Below are 22,030 nucleotides of genomic sequence, written 5' to 3'. Positions count from 1 at the left end.
TATTTAAACTATTAAAGACAAAATTATAACATTAAATATGTAAAATGTACTAACTATATTAAGTGATTATCATGATATACATTACTTTATAAATATATAATTAATAACTTAGTGAATGCACAATTACTCCTTATCTAAACATTTTACTCCTATTTAAAATCCAAGATAAATTCAAAAATTTTTAAAAAAAATTGCAAACGCAAATTACAAATGTTATTTCAATTATGCAAAATATATTTTCTAAATTACTATTATGGTAAATAAGAAGTTTGAATTTTTTCCAAAATCTTATTTACACTTAGAATGAATATATTGTGATGAATTTTATTTCGGTTTTGCAGGTATGTATGAGAAAGTAGCATAAACCTGTAAAGTAGTATGAGAAAGTAGTATAAAAAACTTCAGGCTCTCACAATATACTTCTCTTATTTTTAACCTCATTTACATTGCTGAATTTTCTTGTTTGAGCTTGTTCTAATTTCAATCTCAATTAAACCACTTTTTACATTGTTGCAACTTGTTTGCCTTCTGTTTTCGTCTGCCATTCTGTGTTTCATTTGCTTATAAGACCACAACAACGACAGAATTTTTGTTTTTATCTGCGCTATACATAGGTAGAAAAAATTATTGACTTTCTTCATTAGTAGAAAATTATAATTTAATTGGAATTTAATGACCACTTGAAGTGAAAGCTACTCTAGAAAATAACAAATATTGGTTTATTTATTTAAATTACAATTTATGAATAAATCTGGTGTATAACTACATGCCATAAATATAAAATTGATAATTGAAAAAAAAATATATTTATGAAAATCAGTGACCAATCTAAAAGTATTTTGACACAGTTATTCCTAAATATGAAAACTAATGTTTTTTTCATATTACATCTCTTTATTCAATTATTATCTAATAAAAAGAGAGAGTAATAACACTATGAAGTGCTGTTTTAGTTAACATCTTTAATATTTTGTTTTGTTTGTTCTTGGTTTCTCATGTTTCGATTTAAATTGTATAAATAACACTATCTAATAACAAAAAATCTAAGAGGTTATTAAGATAAAATCAGAAAAACGACATCATTTCCCCCCAACTGCTTTTATTGTGTTATTAAAAATTACCATAAAAAAGTATGACATATTTAGTTACTTATCTCTTAACACCTGATATTTATCCCCAACTACCTTCAAAATAATATTGTTTTAAATTTTCAAACATTTTTTAATGTTATATAAATTACACGACCGTTTAGGGCTGCAAAAATAATGTGCCTAACTATTTTGAATTTCAGAATATTATCACTTTTAAAGAGAGGATTTCCATAGAAGGGTGATAAAAATAATAAATGGATATTTTTTTTCTTACCTGCAGGTATCACATTGAAAATGCATGGAACTTGCTGGTCTCCAACTTTATTCTTCGCCCAGCAATAAAGTTTCCCAAAGTCCTTTAATGACCGGGGTATGTAGGTTGCTATACTAGTTGGACCAGAACTCGTAAAAGAAAGGATATCATGCTGCTCCACACTATTGTTGAAATTCCATCTGAAACTAACTTCGGACGGTTCAGCATCCACACTGCATTCGATTTTTGCTGGTTCTTCCTTTGCTACACCGTAAACTATCTTTTGACCAGCTCGACATATAGGCGAATCTAGAAAAAAAATATTTACAAATGTAAATAATATTTAAAACGTAACTAATACTTACATTTAAATTTCATGTTTCATTCCTACTACTCAAATTTAAAAACAACTTAAAAATATACCACTACACTTTGCAACGATTCGTAAACATTTGCGTTTTGTAAACATTGCAACATAACGGATTTTTAAAGTAATAATGTTGACGACTTAGATACATAAAGATGAATTCACTTCCATATCTACAAAAATGTATTTCTTTCGTTTGATGAAAAACTAAATAAACAAACCTTAAAATAAGGATAAATGATTTAACGTATTAGCTAGTAAACAGACATTAATTCGAACTTTTGTTATAAAACAATTATTTACTGCCTCATTGTTTCCTTCTTGCGCAAAATTTAAATGAATAATCATAATAACAAAAGAAAAAGAAAACGCAATGTATTCTAATTTGTTACGATGAAAGAAAATGATATTTATTATATATTTGGTATGGTAAATAATATTTGATAGACAAAAATCCGAATGCATTGAAAACAAAAACTTACTATTATTCTTCATATATTTATAATCCATAGAATACGCATCAAATATTTACCATGCGTATTTATTTATTTGTTTAAAGATCAGTATTCTTTCTGTCATGAAAAACAAGGGTATCACTGTTGGAAAAATTCTATTTTACTAGATTAAATGCACATTTTGTTTATAAAATCCTCAACACATGATTGCGCTAAAATGCAATCCCCTGAATACTATAGTGTAAATTGAAAATCCTATTAATACTTTAAAAATACAATTATTTATAAAAAAATAAATGTTTAGATAAGCAAACTTTCAAGAAAATATATGTGTTTAAATTATTAATTTAAATTTTTTTATTTCAAAAAAAAAATTCGGAGAAATTAAACTTTGCTATGAGTTTATAAAAAATTTAGAATTTAGATTAAAATTAATATAGCTTCAATGTTCTGAGAGAGCTACGAAGGGAACGTAAAGTACCTTTTTCACTGATACTATTAACTGAATCTTTTGCAGAGCATGTTTAAATATCAAAACAAAAATTTAAGCGGTAATAGAAAATACAAAAATGAAAATAATTAAAATTTAACGAGAGCTTGACTGACGATTCGATAAATATAGCATAATTTGAGTCAAAAATTGTTTTGAATGTATTAAAGGAACAAAAATCGTATTTAGTTGCATAGAAGAAATATACTTACAATTAACTTTTAAATTAACTTTCTCACTTAATCCAGTTCCTTCAGAATTCATGCCATGGCACTGGTAATTTCCTGCATGTTTTCTCTGAACACTTTTGATGATTAATGTATTGTTGTCTATTATTATGCCGGTATCTGGATCATTAACCATCCGCCCATCTTCTGAGAGGAACCCAATGTCCGTTACCCAAGGATTGGCAGTAATTTCGCATAAGAATCGGACATCACTTCCTTCGCTAGCTGATTGGTGCTTCCCATGATCTATCTTTATATTTAGCTTCACCCTTGGAATATCTGTAAAAAATGATTTGTAACATTAAAATTTAAATGAATTTTGAATAATAATAAAATTGATGAGGGACATGTTTCAATATAATGCACGCCATTTAGTTATTTTCACGTCACTCTAAGTTCTGCGTTAATTCTATCAATAATATCCCCCGCATTTTTAATTTAAATCAACTTACATTTAATTATTTTTCGTTAAATAGCATCTATTTTTAATCTTTTCAACTATTTAAATCATCTGATGCAATCCAAATTTTTAATTTCTGATAATTTTTATTTTAAATTAAGAAACAAAATTCTTGTTTACATCACAGCGGAAAAGATAACCCAATCTCGTATTTAAGAATTTAACTAATTTTATACCGAATGTTAACACTGAAGCATTTCAATAAATGCTTTTTAATATTCATTGAATGGAACAATTTAATTCCATCGGATATTTTCTCTCATTACAACAAAACAGCTTGTTGTGAAAATCTAAGATTGTCATATGAATGTATCAGTAATCAGTGTCAGAGCATTGAAGGGTATCCCACTATACTGTATTTTTTATAATTACCCTTTTCCTATTTTTTTTCTTGTTTGCTTGTAGCTTATTTTGTTAAAAACTAACTCCGTTCATTAATAAATAATTTAAAATGGTTTTTGCAATGGTTGCCAGTTTTTAACAACTCCCAATTACTTATGTTTATGGAGATGTGGCAGGCAGTTGATAATTGAAGTTAAAGAATGAAGGAACGGTTTATTTCCATTTCTTGTACATAAATAATATAGGCAATACTTTTATCGTATGCGGTATATTACATGTGTTATTACAGTTATAGTGGGCTCTTTTTTTCAGTCAATCAAACAATTCGTATTTAAATTTTGGTCTTATTTCACACAAAGCAGTTGATTTCCTTTTAGTATTTTTAATAAGCATTCACCCTTAAAATGGTTCCCCTCCACTTTTAGATTACGTTTACAAAAAAAAAAATAAATACATAAAGAATAAAAAAAAATGACGTAAAGCTGTATTTCCCGATGTTTTGATTTTTTTACAGTGAACTTTTAATTTGTCTTTTCACTATTTATAAAAAATCCTTACTTTTATTTATTTTTACAATTCTTTACTAGTTTAATACGTTAACCAGTTTAATTACGGTTTCATTTTTTCATACATAAATAATATAGGCAATACTTTTAACGTAGGCAGTACATTGCATGTGTTATTACAGTTATAGTGGGCTCTTTTTTTCAGTCAATCAGACAAATTCCAGTCCATCAAACAAATTCGTATTTAATTTTTTTTTCTTATATCATACAAAGCAGTTGATTTCCTTTAAGTATATTGAATAAATATTCACCCTTAACATGGTTCTCACTGACTTTTAGACTACATTTACAAAAAAAGAAAAAAAGCAAAACAAATAAAAAAAACATTAACGTTTAATACATTAATCACTATTTTTATTTATTTTTACTAATGCTGAATATGGTATTAGAAAAAATGTATAAAAATCATGGAGTAAATACATCTAACGCATGTAGTACATTGAATATGTTGTTATAGTTTTAGTGAGCTCCTGTTTACTTTTTGGTCTTATTCCATTCTAAGCAGTTGCTTCCTTTCAAATACTTCATTGAGTTATTCAGTGTAGAGAGACAGTTGGAAGGTAAAATTTGAACAAATGTATTAGTTTTGTGAATTCAAATTTTACTGTGGATTTACTGTGTATCACACTGTACTGCGATGTTTCAGATACATAAACACATTTTCGCATTTTTAACAAATGCATTAACTAATTTCATGCTTTACAATTGGAATAGAATCACGGCATCACTCCATTTTAGTAGAAATTAACAATATTGTTAATTAATTATTGATTTGAATACTGCACATTATTATATTTGTGCAATCGGTATTACTTAGTAGTTTTTATTCTTCAGTATCGTAGCATGTACTAATAAAAATTAGAAGAATAAAATAAATTCTTTTTAATTACTGAAATGAGATGTTTTCAAATTTACAAACTATTTAAATTACAAGCTATAATTTGAAACTGTAATTCAATCTTTATTTAAGGTTTAGTTCGGATATAAATGTAAACAGTATGGTGATGAATGCGATGGAAACTTTTAAGTATGACATGTTTATTTGACTTTGTAATAGCTATAGACATTCCGGTTCCAGCTAAGGCATTCCATTACCAAAAATCAATTTTTCATTAATCGATACCGGAGTCTTAAATCACTGTTCTGGAAAATAGCCTCTCTTAAATTTGGTAAATATTCTAGCCATGCTGTCTCATTTTCAATACTGAAACTAATTTTGCTTCTAAATGCACCAATTCATCTTCGCCTTTCAACTTCTTTATTATTCATACCACAAGGGTAAGATCTCAAGTTTCTCAAAGAAGAGAATTTTCTCCTTAAAACTCTGAAGTCATAGAAATGCAAAAAGAACAGCTGCGTAGAAAGGCACTTATATTCTTTTCTGGAAGGAAAGGCCCAATTTTGGTCCCTCCTTACCTACTATAATCATATTTTTCCCAATCAACCACTCAAGTGGAAAGAAACGAAAACAAGGAAAATGAAAAAGACCTCAAAAGGAGGAAGAAAGTGTAGGGACAGCAAGATGAAAAGTAGGGAAAAGGGGAAAAAATAAGTAGAAGAAGATCTTACTAGAAAAATCGGTCATGAATTGCAAATTTTCTTTCTTTCCACGTGACTAACCCGGGTTTAATTAAATATCCATTTTTACCCTGACGCAGCTACAGAAGAAAGATTTTCACTCTAGGAATGTTCTGAGCAAGCTTAGAACACTAATGGATTTCCTTCCTGAGAAAAGTGTGTTTAAATTTAAATTGGCTCACTCGTAAATTTATGCTTTACAGATGTTTTTGAGACCAGATCGATATGCTAAAGCTGCCCCTTAAACTAGAAATGGTAAAAAATCTCATTGTAGCTTCTTTAAAATATTACAACTTTTTACTGATGATTTTTGTTTTGGCTCGTTTGTTTTCTTCCTGGAATAAGTTTTAGAGCAAACAAGAGAAAAATCTGAACTTAATATGAATATTAATTCCGAAATGGAGTTTATTCATGATTTAGATCGATAAAGAACACTTGCTAACAAACTTTTATTGATTTTGAAGATTAAATTTATATGAAAAACGATTTGTTTTGTTCTCGTCTTTTGGTCTTGAAACATTGTTTGAGGGAGTATCTTCACTGAGTTCTTTTAATTATTTAGGGGTAAAAGAACAATTCATTTTATTGCTTAAACCTGGAGTATAACGTCATAAATTACAAGCGAGTGTAAATTTTAAACATATAAGTATTTAATTTCAGGAAGTATATTCTAACAGCAGATTGTATTCATGAATGAATGACATTTGTTTTAATAATGAAATTTTTTATTTAGTAAAGAATAAAATTATATTGAACCTAAAATTAGATGTTTTTTTGATAATATGTTAGATTAAAAATGGGTTAAACCTCTTTAGATGAACAAATATAATTTGTAAAATATCTTTAATTATAGTTTTAAACCCTTTGCTGTGATATACTGTGAAAATAATAAATAAAATCTTTAGCAAAACTTATCATGTTATTTATTTCCCTACTTACCTGTTTTTATTCAATTTTATATTAATTTTATATTTAATTTAATTTCTCTTACTTCTTTTCATATTTTATTTTATTCCCAAATAGTTTTATTTAATGTTCATGGCAAAATTATCAAAAAATTTAGAAAATGCTGTGAAAATTAATTGTTAGATTATTGTTTTCAACTATTTTTAATTATGAGCGTTTTTAACAGATTGCATGTGGTAAACATTTACAAAATTGCATTACAGTTGTTATAGATTAAAATTTTAAAAAAGTGATAGACAAGATTTCATAAAAGTTGAAACAAACTTGTCACTATGGTTTTAGCTTCAATTTAAAAAAAAATTGAAACGGCCAATTGTAGTACTGATTGCATTTATACTGAAACATTTATGTTTCGGGCAATCAAGAATGAATGACTTCTTTGATATGCAGAGCGGAATTGAGTATTTTTGCTACCACTCCTATACTTCCGTATGGATTGCAGAAATTTCAAAAGAGTACTTTTACGCTTGCGATAGGTTAATATACAAATTTTCAACAATATATTTATTCATAAAAAAGATAACAACAATATATTTATTTTGCAGATTTCAGTGTTTTGGTCACTCTTTTTAATTGTCTATAAGACGTTTCGAATCTATGATTTAATTACTATAGGATGATGATGCGTCTGCACTGCCTAGGCATCATGTGAAAGGTAAGCTGCCCCATTGATAGGAAAAATTGATGTATTCTCTATCTGTCATATAATAAGGCTTAATCGCACCTGGCATGTACAATACCTAGCATGGATACCGGTGGTTCAACTTTGGTAATAAAAATTTGAAGAAGACTGATTATCTTGAACTTGCATAACAACTTACAAGAAACGTTTAGCGTCCAACCATCTTCAGCTGCTTGTCCTGGCAGCATGGGATTTTCAGCCCTACATCCTAAGTATTTGTTATTGTGATCGCCTGTTGGCCAGAAGTTCAATAAACTTGTCGTTCGATTGCGATCTGGTGAAAAGCTTTCTGTTGTATTCGCAAGCTGCGTCGTTCCAATCCACCATGATATACGAGCTGCTGGACGTGAACCTGCTGAGGTACACTCTAATTCTGCCCTTCTTCCTGCTGATAGCGTACGCCGAAGAGACGTTATTCTTGCTTCAGTTGGTTTCACTGTTTGAATAAATAAACACAGATCAGTTAAGTTCTAAAAATGAGCAGCCAATATTTAACAAAAATTATTTATTTTGCACCAGATATAGCTTTTAATTATGTGAAAAAAATGTTCAGTATTATTTTATAAATTGATTTCTTTATAGCGAAATAAAAAGTCAAAATATTAGTATTTCAAAAACAAAATTACCCTTTTTAATGCAGAAGTTTCGATTTAAAAATAATAAGAACTTCTTAGTATGATCTCTTTTACCTAAGAATATGCGTCGAATGGATTTTATTCCTTCTTCCTTAGATTTCACTCTTTAAATAACTACAAAAATTTCAGTTAAGTTTTAAAAATTATTATTAGATAATAATAATACGTCATTATAAATCTTGAAACATATTACCATTGAACTGTTGCCTAAAAGTATATACAGTTTTAATTGTTATAGTGTGAAACTAAAATATGACACTCATTAATGCTCCATTATATTGATCATATTGGATGTTGATGGCACGTTATTTTTGTTTTAATGTATTTTATTTTTCAAAAAAATAAATAATTTTTTATTGAGTTAATAAAATATGCACCAAATCAAATCCAACTGGAGCATAAACCTCATTTAATTGTTTTTAAAGGATTTTAATCAAGTCTATAGTTTTTTTCTTCTTTTTTTTTAAATTTTTGGAATAACGCATTTGGAGTTATGTAATTACAAATGAATGAAATAAAGATAATGAATAATAAGCTGATGAATGAAAAGAAAAATAATAAAAATAAATTATAGAAAATGATAAGATGTTTTTTTAATTAAACCCAGAAATAGATGCAAAATAAATTATTTTCACTCGATAAATATTGAATTTTCCCAATATCAAGAATTTATTTTGCATGCTAACTATGTTAATACTTCATACCGTAAAGAAAGAGAAAAAAATATATTTCTTCAAAAAAATTCAATGCTTTTAAACTTTTAATAGACGTATTTGTATCAGTCATTTGCTTTTAGAATTTTTAGAGACTTTGATAAGAAATTATTGTTCTCTTTTGAATTAAAGTTGACAGAAATTATCCATATGATGTAGTACTGTAAGCAATACAGATTTGGGTTTTCTCAAAATACGAAGTTTTGAAAAAAATAGTACTTTAAATAATTTTTCTTAATTTTATTGAGTACATTTAAATGTGTTATAGTAATAGAATTTAATTAAAATGGCAATATAATAAATTAGGATTTCATCAAAAACAATTATAGTGCAGAAAGTATATGGCAGATGTAAATTTCTAATTTTGCATGTGAACCTGTCTCAAATCAGAAATATTTACATTTTCAAAACAGTGTAGTAAATGTTTTAGAGTTCATATGAAAAACAATAATAACTTAATTTTCTCTTTTGCATGTGATTAATTTTGTACTTAGTTTACATTTTCATCTTCGAAACATTAAAAATGTTTATATGTAGGAATGTGGAGCATATAAAAAATTACTACTTCTGTAATTTAAATTAAAGTCAATTTCATCGTAGAATAAAAAACTTTGCGAAAGTTTAGTTTTTAACTTTTTTTTAAAATATTGCATTACTTTGAAAGTGCGCACCTGTTTTTTCAGTTTCTTTTTCTTTACTTGCCTAAATTTAAGTTGTCATATCAAGGAATTTAATTAGTATTTGTTTATGTATCACAGGAGTTGTATTAGCCTAAAATAATAAATTAAATGTCTAAAATGCATTATTTGATACATTGATTTTTAATAATCAAATCCTTAATGTTTACAATATCTACTTTTAAAGATTTTTTTAAATTAATTTCATTATGGAAAGTCTCAGTTCAAATGCATGGAAAATATCGAAGCGCATTCATATGCTTAATATCACCACAGAAAGTTGAAAAAAGTTAAAAGTAGAGATATATTTAAATGACAAAATTATCAGAAGATAAGGATTGGTAATATGAACAACAGCTTGTGTTATTTAAAAACGTTATTTAGAGATTTTTATTTAAAAAGTAAGAAAATGTTTTAAGTGAACAATATAACAAAAAAACTAGCACTCTCTTGAAAAATAATGAAAATTAAGACAACGAAATTTCAATAAGTTTATAATAAAATTTAATTAAATATTGACTCTTAGAAAGATTTTTTTGCCTTGCACTATAAAAATAATTGCCTATGCTTGCCAATTTTATGAAAAGTCAATATTGCAATGACGATGTAGTAAAAATAAATGGCAAACAAAAGGGAATATTCTGAGAAAAAGGAATAAAAATGTGATTGTTAAGAGTATTAGTTTAAAAACTGCCATACAAAAATTGTAACGCAAATATTTAAAACATTAAACAATGTTCTAAGAAAAAATGCACGTGTTATTTTGTATATTGGGTACATCATATATAACTACAGAATATCTTAAAATGTGTATGATTAATAATAAGAAATATTGACACAATTTCCTCATAAAGTTAAAAATAACACGTAAAATGCATATTTTTTATACTTAAATATATTAAATATCAGTGAAGTAGTACAATATTTAGTATATTTTCTCTATTTGTATTATTTAGTTAGTTTGAAGGTGTCCATTAGTTATGTTATTAATTAATGCATAATATGATATTTTTATTCATGTGATAATATACTTTTATCATTGTAATAAAAATTGGCGTCTCAAGGTTATATTTTCTACCTTTTTCGCTTTGGTAACAATGTGACAAGTAGTAACGCCACTCTTTTTATTCTTACGGCAGTTAAGGATTTACAATAACTCATAATTGTATATTACTATAAAATTATGATTATAATAACGTTCTCACTCAGCGAAAATCGAGAATAGTGGATACCATGTGACCTTGAAATGCCCATTCAGTTTACAAAGAATAAAATAGTCGGCGTACTATAATTTGGAAGATTGTTTGCTGAAATCTTAGTAAGTTGAACCATGGCATTGTTTAATATATTCATTTCTAAACTTGATTACCTAATACTATTCTTCGACTTGAACGGAAGTTTGGTTCTACCTTACATCTTACTAAGGTTGTCTCGAATTTATTTGACATTAAGATTTAAAACAGTCATATTATAATTAACATTGAATTGATTTTTTTAATCAAAAAATAGTGGGGTTGGCGAAAATGCCTCTGATTTTTGTCCTATAACTCCTCATTGAAAGCAATTGTAATTTACTCTTTAAGGCAATCTATGCATCTGAAAAACTAGTAATATAAAAAATACTGGAAATATGATCCCATAAACTAAGACCCACTTTAGCAATTTTCAGAAATTTATTTTATCTGAGGATTTACTGTGGTATTGTTATTGTTTCCTGATACTTCTAAATTGGTGACATCACTAACTCTTAGTTTTTAGCGATGTAATACTAAAGTTCACTTCGAAATAGTTTTTGCAGATAAATATATGTCGCTTTTCTATGAAAATATAACTAAATTTTCTGAATGAATGCTCAGCAAATACTGATTTCAATTTTTATATACATAAATAACAGCGTTTTAATATAAGATTTTTTTAAGTTGTTTAAAAAAATATTTATGACGTAACTAAATTCAATCATAATCATTGTATCAGAATAAGAAAAGTTCATGCAATTAGACTTACGGTTTAAATTTATTTTTACTGATGTAGCAACAGCAACAGTGGCGTTGTTGTTATTTGAGTTACACGTGATAACCATGAGAAGATCAGATCTCTGTAGAATTGGAATAACTAAATCGTTTCTAACAACTCCATCAGCCAAGGTATCAAACGTATCATCTAATAAAGTTGATCCTCTCCACCACGTGACTGCCGGTGGTGGAATACCTATAAGAGAGAAAATTTTTATATATATAACATTTGTTCGCATCTGAAAACTCACTTACGTACAGCATACATGATTGCAAGGAATCATATTGAGTTACCAATCGAATTGATGAACATTGCCAAAACCGGTAGCTTAGTGGTTGCGCTTCTGCCACTGGACCTAGGTTCTGTGATCTGGGTAAGGTTGAATCCAACTTTCATCCTTTCAATTGGTTGATAAAATGAGTAGCAAACATTTTTGTGTAATAAACACAGGGGGCTTCCGAGTTCATTTGACCACCCACCCGGAACATCAGCTCCCAGTGTCCGAAATCAAGGAAATTATCGGGAGAGCAGTAGGCATTGATTCTTCTTGGATAGTCACGCTACTGAGTTTAGTTATTAGATATTTTGTTATTAGGATTACGACTACTGAATCTTAGTATGAAAATTGTCAAGTTTTTAAAACGAGGTAAATATTGTAGAAATATAAAGCGAAATTATACGTTAAATGTACAAACGTGATCAATCTTCTTTACAGTGGATTGTAAACAAGTAGAGTTTTATTCAGAATAAAATCAATGATGTCAATAGGGGTGCCGGGCCCATGTCCAAGAGTTCGTGGGTTCGGTCCCTGCTGGTCGAAGACTCCCCGTGTAGTAAATGGTGACTGATGCACGTTAAATCTGTCGAGTCTCAAAGTCCTCCATGTTCCCATAACAAATCAATACCTCTGGGGGTACCGATCCAGGAGTTTCCTTGTCTTCTGGATTGGTTCAAAATTACAAGGCTACGGCGTTGAACATTTGTAGTCGTAAACCCAAAAAATGGGTCGACTGTTCAACGGCGGTCATAAAATAAAACATAAAATAAAATAAAATGATGTCAATAAATAATGTGGAAGTAAGTAAGTTCACACAATTTATATTCAAAAGTATTATTTAAAACTGTTCTTGAAATTTATATGAGTGTATCACTGATCCAACCATGGCATGCTCCTTTGAAAAGGAAGAAAAATATGGAGTCTCGTTATACTATTTACAATGGTATACCTTGGCTTCATAGTCGATTTGAAACTGTAGATTTTTCAGGACTTTTATAAGCTCTCCAAAGGTGCTAATGTCTCATGGGGTCAAATTTGGACGACAGGATATTTGACTCTGTCAGCCGTTTTAATTTCGATGAAAGTTCATTTCTACAGAATTGACTGAAGCTCCAGAAAATCAAATAGCAAATGTTCAAGGTAAAAGAAAATCAAAGAACTGAGGGCCCTTTGGTATTGACTCCTACTTTACTGCGTGTCACTTTCAGAAATGAGACGAACAAACTTGACAGCTGTTTCGTAATATTGGTAGTCTTTTGCCATGCTATCATTACTAACATCACCATCTAAAAAGTTAAGTGTGAGTAAATCCCTTCAGTTACATCTGCAATAATATATTTGGTCCATGTCTGTACTTCCAAAAGCTGTAAGTTTAGTTTAGTTTAATGACATCTTATTCATAACTTATCTAAACCTAATGCTATATGCTAGTAAATATTGATATAATTTTTTTTAAATCTCATTTTATAAGATTGACAATCTAATACAAATCGCATTTCGTCTGACGTCTTTTTTTATTATATAGAGACAATAGTTTATTATTCTAAATGTGTTCATGATGTACTTTGTATGGAAAAATTCAGATAACATAACTTAATTAAAAGATGAACAGATTTAGTGTGATTTTTAAATTATTTTGCGAAGCATATCCTTGTTTTTCACTGGTAAGTGCTAATGTCTTTAGCATTAACTCATAAATAATTGTAAGTATTTGATTTTTACTCTTTATTTTTAGAGTTTTTCCCTTTTATTTTATTCGAATCAGATGCTTACTTAAAGATTATATTAGCTATTAAAAATTGATACTTAGGAAATGGACTGCGTGTTAAGAACAAATTCATAAGTTATAGCCGTTGATTTTCATTCGACACCAAAATTATTTTAATTAGAACTGCATTAGGGAAATATAAAAAGCGAATTGTTAACCATGGAGTAAAAATATTCTAACAATTTTTGTCTTATCACGAAATTGAATTTTTAAGATTAGTATCACATTTATTTCTTTGAAATTCAATAAAACAAGATTCATAAGAGTCTTTTTTTTTCAAATTATAAATTATAAAAATTGAATTATTACATTTTTTTTCTAAATAAAAACCAGAAACCATTTTTACAGCAATTATTTCAGAAGCAGATATAAACGTTTTCCTATTTCTTTGAATCTTCGTCTTTTGCAAAATATCAAATATCCAAAGATGTAAAAAAAATCTATTTCAATCTAGATTAGAAAACCCGCATTCTCCTTCTTATTATTTCTTCTAAAATATTTCAAAAATAAAATTATAAATCGTAAATAATTTAGATTCTACAATAATGAAGCAAAAAAATAAGGATGATTGTTTGTACATTAGAAACAGTATATTTGAAATAATATACCTCATTCCATACTACATTTTTTAAAATCAGCAAAATGTTTATTTAAAAATAATCCTTATTTGGAAACAAAACGTATCGTATTAAGAAAGAAAATAATAGCAGAGCATAATTTACTACAATTTTGCTTCCTTTTCTTAAAAAACATCGACTCAAAGGAGAAAAAAAGTACAAACCAGAACTTTCTAAACAGAAAAGAAATTAATGATCCATGGCTTTCTCAAATCCAAAATACACACAGCTCTTTACTCTTTTTTTCTTTTAAATTGGTAAACATCTTTAGCTCAAAGGTAACGAAAGATCTTAATGGAAAATAAAACACCACAAAATTATCCTTGCTAATGGATTCTTATCTACGTCACAAAACAAATGGGATGTGTTTGTTTTTACCATTCTCGATTAATGGAAAACTATCGTTTAACAATACATGTGATAAAAGTTATACATATTATCTCAGTGCAATAAAGAAAATTTATATCTCCAAAGATATTTATACATGTTTGATTATTGAATTTCTCTAAAATATTTATTACGCCAATTATAATTTATATAGTATTGTTATAACATCGATATTTGATGAAAATTAAATTTACATTAATAACATATTTATTTAAGTCAACTTAAAGTACATAATATCTAGTTTTTTATTTTTTTATTATTTTTTTTTTGTCAATCGAATCATCTCTTGTTACGAATATGCATAATTATTATTGTTAGCAGTATAAGTCTGATGATTCTCTTATGCTAGTTGCTAATATTGTCTAAATATTATTAGTGCATATTATTACAAAATAGTATTTCACTTCTTTGTATGTATATATGCATTTAACAACCTTGCTAAACATATGCATTGGAATGTGATGTTTTTCATTAGCATTATATTATAAAATTAAGAAGTATTATACGCATTTATAAGCCAAATTAATACTTCCATTTAATTTATGTCAGTTTGAAAAAAAATATGATTTTATATTTCATGATAATGTTTAAATTTGGCAAGTGCTAAAATTTGATTATTTTATCATAATACCTTAGAGTGTGGGATGAAAACCATTTTTTTTATTGTTGTTAAATTTACTTTTCAGTATTTATTTTTTACTAACTTTGTGGTAATAATAAATAAAATTTTTATAAAATGAGATAGTTTCCTAATGTCCAACAACCCAAATTTAGACAATGGACTCAACGAGAAACAATTTAAAACCTATGACATGGTTGTATGGAGATTGCTGTACGAAAAAAGGGAACCTTCTATGAGCTTTAATACGAGCATGGATATTATTAAGACAATTTTCCATGCATTAAAGTTAGCTAAAAATGTTTTCCAATTGCCCTTTTTTAATTTTTATACTACGCAGGATTAAATGTTTGGTTTAAGCAATAATGTATTTAAATCAATAAATAAGCATAAGTATTTTAAAGCAGTAAATCACTATTATAATATAGTCAATTATGCTTATGATGATAAGAAATTAGTTGAAGTTGAGATATGAAATTTCTCTGCTATCTTAAAATATTTACATTTGAAATAAACATGCTCCTCTCAACAATCTGAAAGAAAGGGACTACGTAAAGGAGATATCAAAAAATATTAATATGTTTAGATATATAACTAGTTTTTGGAAAGACGAAACTACTTTAAGAATATAATGATATTTATACCAATTTTTCGACACACGCAAAAAACAAATTTTGTTTTCATTTATAAAATTGCAACGTTCCATTACATTTTTACGAAATAATCTATATAAACAATCTTTATTTTAAATTTTCATCTAAAACAAAGTATCCCACTCAAATGCATACACGAAACATTTCAGAAAATGGTATACTTTCTTTCTACAAAAAATATTAATCTTTTTGAAGGAATGTAATTTTCTTTCTAAAAATACGACATACATTTTCTATCTCATAATATCACTAAGCTTTTGAATATAAAAAAAAAGAATTTTGAATTATTTGAATAGAATTGCATGTCTGTTTTTCTGTCAAAGATTTCTTTCTCAATTTTGTGTTTTAGCTGAGGACTTGTCGTATTAACACATTTTCTTATACCAATCAGTGAAGGCTGTCATTGTCAGAACCCAGCGGGAGATATGTGGGCTCTGAGGATTTGTCTGTTGTCTTTCAATACTAGCAAATATTTTATATATTTTCTTGGTACATATGAATTTATTGTCACTGACCAATAAACAGTTGTTTCAGATACTATTGAAAGGATTGCAAAATGATAGAATAAATTTAAGACTGTATAAATTCGTTTACACGCATTTTTATAAGAACAAAGAATTTGTAATTATTATTTTTTATTTATCTTGAGAGAAAATGCATTTTGTTGTTGTAAATTTATTAGTTAAACAAATTCTGTAGCTTGTTCTAAAAATATGAAAAAATTGAAACAAATTCGTTAGAAATAATATAAAAATGAAACTTAAGTATTAAACACATTTGCACTTTCAAAAATGAAACTCTCACTTTTGATGATTTAGCATTCTTTGATCTATATTTTGCTAATTTAAACAACTATTTCGTTAAGAAATCACGTGTTTTGCGACAAAACTTGATTTACTAACGAATGAAAAGACGAAAAATATGACGAATATGAAGGAATATCGTAAAAATATGACGATAAAATTATGAAATGTTTTCTCAAATCGAAATCTTTATCTTTTGAAAGATTGTTATCTATAACGACGGAACTAGAATAAAGATTAGACAATCGAAAATAAAGTGACGCATCAAACCGACAAGCCTGCATGGCAAAGAAGTTGACCTCGTACTAGGAAGATAAAGGGAGGGTTGGAATCCCGCTTCGGGAATGGGTATAATTTATCTGTGTATTCAATCTGCCCTTGTTATGTTGCGACATCTGTATGGCGGCCACTCTAAAAGCATAATACATTATGCACTACGAAAAAAAATATAATGACGAAATATTTCTTTATTTTTGATAAATTTGCTTTCTCGAAGAAGTGACGATAGTTATTTCGTCACATTGATTAAACTTTTGACACCTATACTAGAAAAGAAATTTCATCAGAAATGAGCAAAGTTGCGTGATATTTGACTATCTATTTTCTTACAGTGCGACATTGGTAATACCTGTTAAAAAACAAATTGTGATTAGAATTAGGGGACATTAGTGGATGACACAGTGACACATGCATGACACATTATTGAATGACACATGCATGACACAGTGCAAGAGCATCATTTTAAATACGATATTACTGATAATGAATTAGAACCTTGGAAGATATTTTTTTTACCTTTTTCACACTGTACAAGGGCCTAGTGAGAGTATTATGATATGAGAAATGCTGTACTGCTATCGAAGTGTTGCCTTACAGTTTCTCATAAGTAAATGAAGAGCCATGCATCACCTGAACACATTAGAGTTAATCCTGCAATGCTGCGTGTTTACTCTAAAGGTCATTCATACTGATTCATACTGCGTGAACTTCATGTAAATGCACATTGGTCCAAAATCGTAAGAATTGGTTCAATGATACTCTATCAGACTTCTTACACTTTGTTTGTCCATCGCAAAAATCTGTATCTTAACCTAGTAAATATGTTTGGGACATGTTGGAAAAACACACTCAACAGCAATCTTCTCATCCACGAAATTCATAGGATTTTTAAGTTATGTAGCCCATGTAGCTATTGCATGAGATTTTCTGGGCATAAACGTACTCCAGAAATTCGTAGAATCAATTTCATCTTGAATACGGGTGGGTTTTTATCCGTGCAAAAAGAGATAAAAAAATATTAATCCAAGGTTACTAATTCATTTACTAGCGTTTTTATAAAACGAATCTTAAGCAATTTTTACCTTTTCCTCCCTTTATATACAAAATTGAACTAATTTGCTCACTTTAAAAATAAGTTTTCGTTGAATAATACATACCTCCTATTGATTCGCATCTAAGTTTCAGTCCCAAACCTTCATCATAAGGACCAATTACACCAGATAGCTCATTATTTTCTTCATCTAAAATGACAGTTTCCTTTGGTGGAACTAAAAAAAAATTAAATATTTTTAATTCCAGCACTCATTACAGATGTAAGAATTCAGAAATTATGATAATTGAAAAGACAGAAAAAATTTAAACTTTTTAACCGAAATACCTGTTTTTTTTGTAATATTATTGACTTCTCCTTAATTCAGCTGATGGGATCAATGTAATTTTTTTGAAAACAATCATGTTACGTTTATTTATGTTTTCATTACGTTCAAATATGAAGTTCAAATTATTATGCAAAAGTTTTTATGTTTAGTATGTTTAGATCATCAAATGAGCTATATATCCATTTCAAACTTGTATAAAAAATACGTAGGCCTAAGAACCAATAAACGGCCTTAGAATTAATGTTTTGTACTATTTTCACTGTGTTATGCAGTAAATTTTTAATTTGTCCCAAATTACTTGGCATATAAAATTAGTTATTGCTAAAGGAGGTTTCTTTTTTATTGTAAACGAAATGTTATTTTAATAAAAAAGGATTGCACACCTGAATGCTCATGACATGGCTAATGAAATCAAGAAAATTAATAATATATTGGATTAATTATGGACACAATAAAAATAATATAATTATGAATTTCATTATTAAATTAATTATATTTTTTCTTCATATTTATCAGTTTGATGTGTTTTACTTTCAATAATTTGGCCATATATATAAAATGAGCAGTATATATTTCTTCAGAAAGCTGTGTGCTTTTTTTCATCAGAAGAAAACGATTAAATATTTATTTTTGCCTACTTCCTGCATTTTTAGGGGAATTTGCTTAACAACCTGCGTTTAATTATTGACAAGTGTTTAGCAATACTTTACAAATTTAACTTAATTTGATTCTCACCAAAGTTATTTTCTTATCTTTTAATTTGATAATTAAAATTATAAAATTGTTAAAAAAGTGATAATTTGCTCGAAATGCATTTTTACACTTTTGCCAAGCTGTCGCCTAGTGTCATGAACATTGAACAAGGAAAGAGGCAAATTTTAAATAAGTCAATCAAATATTGACTAATTATAATATAATTTACAATAAATAACATAATTTACTATCTTCGTAAAATGTAGTAGTAAATTCCAAATAACGTAAATTTCAGTCTAATTAAATGTTTTTGTTCTATTTCCACTATCACCAAAGCAATCCGAATTTCATTTTTGATGTGTTGTTTTTTATGACTCTTTGTCAATCCAAGCTCTCTAGCCATTGGCGTTTTGAAATTTAAGGCAGGTTGGTGAGCTTGATGTCTGACAAAAGAACAAAGCAAGGGGGAAAGTACGTCTTGGCTTTAAAACCCTACAGTTAGTTAACAGAATTACTCATTCTCGAGGCCATTTCCGAAATTTAGACATAGATCTGAAGGAAGGAAATTTTCTCTAGTACCCATGGTATTGCTCAGACACCGATAGCAGGACTTCTGCAGATTTCCACGGATTTCATGAACACGTATATTGCATATATGAACTCGGTGGGTCTTATCGGAGCTGCTAATCGAACCCGGTTCTTGCAGAGTGGCGTCAGATTCTTTTACCACTGGGCTGACATGGCTATCAATTATCATTTTGAATCTAAACAAACAATTTACAATTCTTAGCTCAATTTGATTCGATCCAATAATATTTTTTCGACTATTAATTTGAGAATTAGGGATAATATATGATATAGATTTGATAATCTAATAACAAAAATGTAATGTTCTAAATACATTTTTAATACATTTATTACATTTAATTTACGAATTGAAAAGTAGTCAATCCGCTTATTCGCTAGGAAACTAAAGTTACACTTCCACCGTGCTGAGTGTTTACGTTGGTTTTTCCTCCATACAGGAGCACAAATAAAAAAAATATGATTTATGATGAAAATGATGAAATTCGACCTAATATTATTTTTTCGACTATTAATTTGAAAATTTGGGATAATATATGACATAGATTTGATAATCTAATAGCGAAAATCTAAAAGTCTAATGTTCTAAATACATTTTTAATACATTTATTGCATTTAATTTGCGAATTGAAAATTAGTCAATGCGCTTATTCGCAAGGAAACTAAAATTACACTTCCATCGTGCTGAGTGTTTACGTTGGTTTTTCCTCCACACAGGAGCATAAATAAAGAAAATGTCCGTGAAGATTTCTTTTCAGAAGAGTTGGGAAGAGGATTCAGAAAGCCGCTGAATCCCAATTGTCAGTCGGAAGGCAAGAGTAGAAATACGCCGATTCCCTTAATACTTCCTAAGCTTGAAGAATCAGGCTGATAAAATTCAGCCCACGTAACTACTTCCCTTCCTCTCGCTCTACCCTCTTTTCCCTTAGAATGATGAGGGTTGGCTATAAATTGCTTTGGACATTTCCGATCTATCGCCTGAGCTAAAACGCCGCTTCTACTTAAGTGCATCTTCTGATGTTCTACGCGTTTCTCTTCACCTAACCGGGGAAAGAGAAAAAAGGGAAATTTTTCATTTGTCCATTGCTGTTAAGAACGGTTTTATTGAAGTTGACAGACTACACTTCCGTTAAACAATTTGATGGAGGGTGTACAAGGAGTGAAAATGAGATATGCTGGTATTACATATTAAGAAAGAACGATTCGATGAAAAATGGAGTTTAGCGCAAATGATGGAGATGGATATTAAATTTACGGAAGTAGTTTATACTCTGAGAGCGCTTGAGATTAAAGGACTAAAATTGAGATAGTGTTTGCTTTTAATGCATCTTTGAGGTTTAGAGTAACGTTTCTTTGCTTTAGAAGAAAAATTCCATCTGAGTTACATTCGATAATTATTTTCAAAGTCATGACTGATTTTCACTTATTGTTCTGTGAAATTCGTCTATAAACGAGTATGAAGTAATTTAATAGAAATGCACCATCTGGTGCTCTACGCGTTTCTCTTCACCTGACCGGGTAAAAAGAAATAAAGAGAAATTTTTGCATTTGTCCATTGCTGTTAAGAACTGTTTCACTGAAGCTGATAGACTAGACTTCCGTTAAATAATCTGATGGAGGGAAAAATGGAGTACAGCGCAAATGATGGAGATGGATATTAAATTTATGGAAGTAGTTTATACTCGAGAGTGCTTAAGATTAAATGACGAAAATTGAAATAGTGTTTGCTTTTGATAAATCTTCGAGGTTTAGAGTAACGTTTCCTTTGTTGTCGAAGATAAATTCCCTTTGAATTACACAATTAATAATTTAAATAATTATTTTCATAGTCATTACTGTTATTTATTTATTTTTCTCTGAAATACTTATGTACATGTGTATATTCATAGAATGTGCAAAATATAAAGAACATAAAAAATGTCACTTAATTTAATTCTTACTTACACTGTATTACAAAGAAAACAACACTTCAGTCACAGGACTTTTTATGCATATATTTAAGAATATACAAATCTCAAATAATATATAATTAAAAATTATGAAAATCAAAGGATCGTAATGAATCATTTTAGAAGTAATATATTATTCAGAACCGAAAGCAAGTCTTACAGCCCTATAATTTAGCAGCGACATTTATAACAGATCCTATGTATATCAGAGAAAGAATTTTAAAAAATATATATATTTGTAAAAGAAGTTAACGCTAATTTGACCATTTTACGCTGATTCTGCTATTAAAATAATCATAATTTAATGACTAGTTCTTCGAAAAATAATAAATAAATAATAAAAAACGAATGAAATAAATGAAAATAATGGTTATCAAAAAAATAAAAATTATTTAACTTCTATTAAATTTATAAACTTAAATCCTTAATTAAAAATCAATCAATAATAGTCAACACTTCTAGTTTTCATATATATATATGCTTATACATGCTTATATATATATATA

At 28.2% G+C, this 22,030-nt stretch overlaps 1 protein-coding gene across 2 annotated transcripts in view; it reads right to left on the bottom strand.

Annotated features, from left to right (window-relative positions):
* LOC107456467 (kin of IRRE-like protein 1) overlaps positions 1-22,030 on the bottom strand; it is a 226,162-nt gene that overhangs the window by 42,861 nt on the left and 161,271 nt on the right. For both annotated transcript variants that reach the window (XM_071178515.1, XM_071178516.1), the window contains exons 6-10: positions 18,076-18,186; positions 11,507-11,710; positions 7,617-7,913; positions 2,869-3,162; positions 1,366-1,653 (exon numbers count right to left, since the gene is read on the bottom strand). In XM_071178515.1, coding sequence (XP_071034616.1) covers positions 1,366-1,653; positions 2,869-3,162; positions 7,617-7,913; positions 11,507-11,710; positions 18,076-18,186 — 1,194 coding nt within the window. The remainder of the gene's footprint in view (positions 1-1,365; positions 1,654-2,868; positions 3,163-7,616; positions 7,914-11,506; positions 11,711-18,075; positions 18,187-22,030) is intronic.

Source organism: Parasteatoda tepidariorum, chromosome 3, assembly GCF_043381705.1.
Source record: "Parasteatoda tepidariorum isolate YZ-2023 chromosome 3, CAS_Ptep_4.0, whole genome shotgun sequence".
In the NCBI taxonomy this organism is placed as follows: domain Eukaryota; kingdom Metazoa; phylum Arthropoda; class Arachnida; order Araneae; family Theridiidae; genus Parasteatoda; species Parasteatoda tepidariorum.
This window is presented reverse-complemented; position numbering and strand designations above follow the sequence as displayed.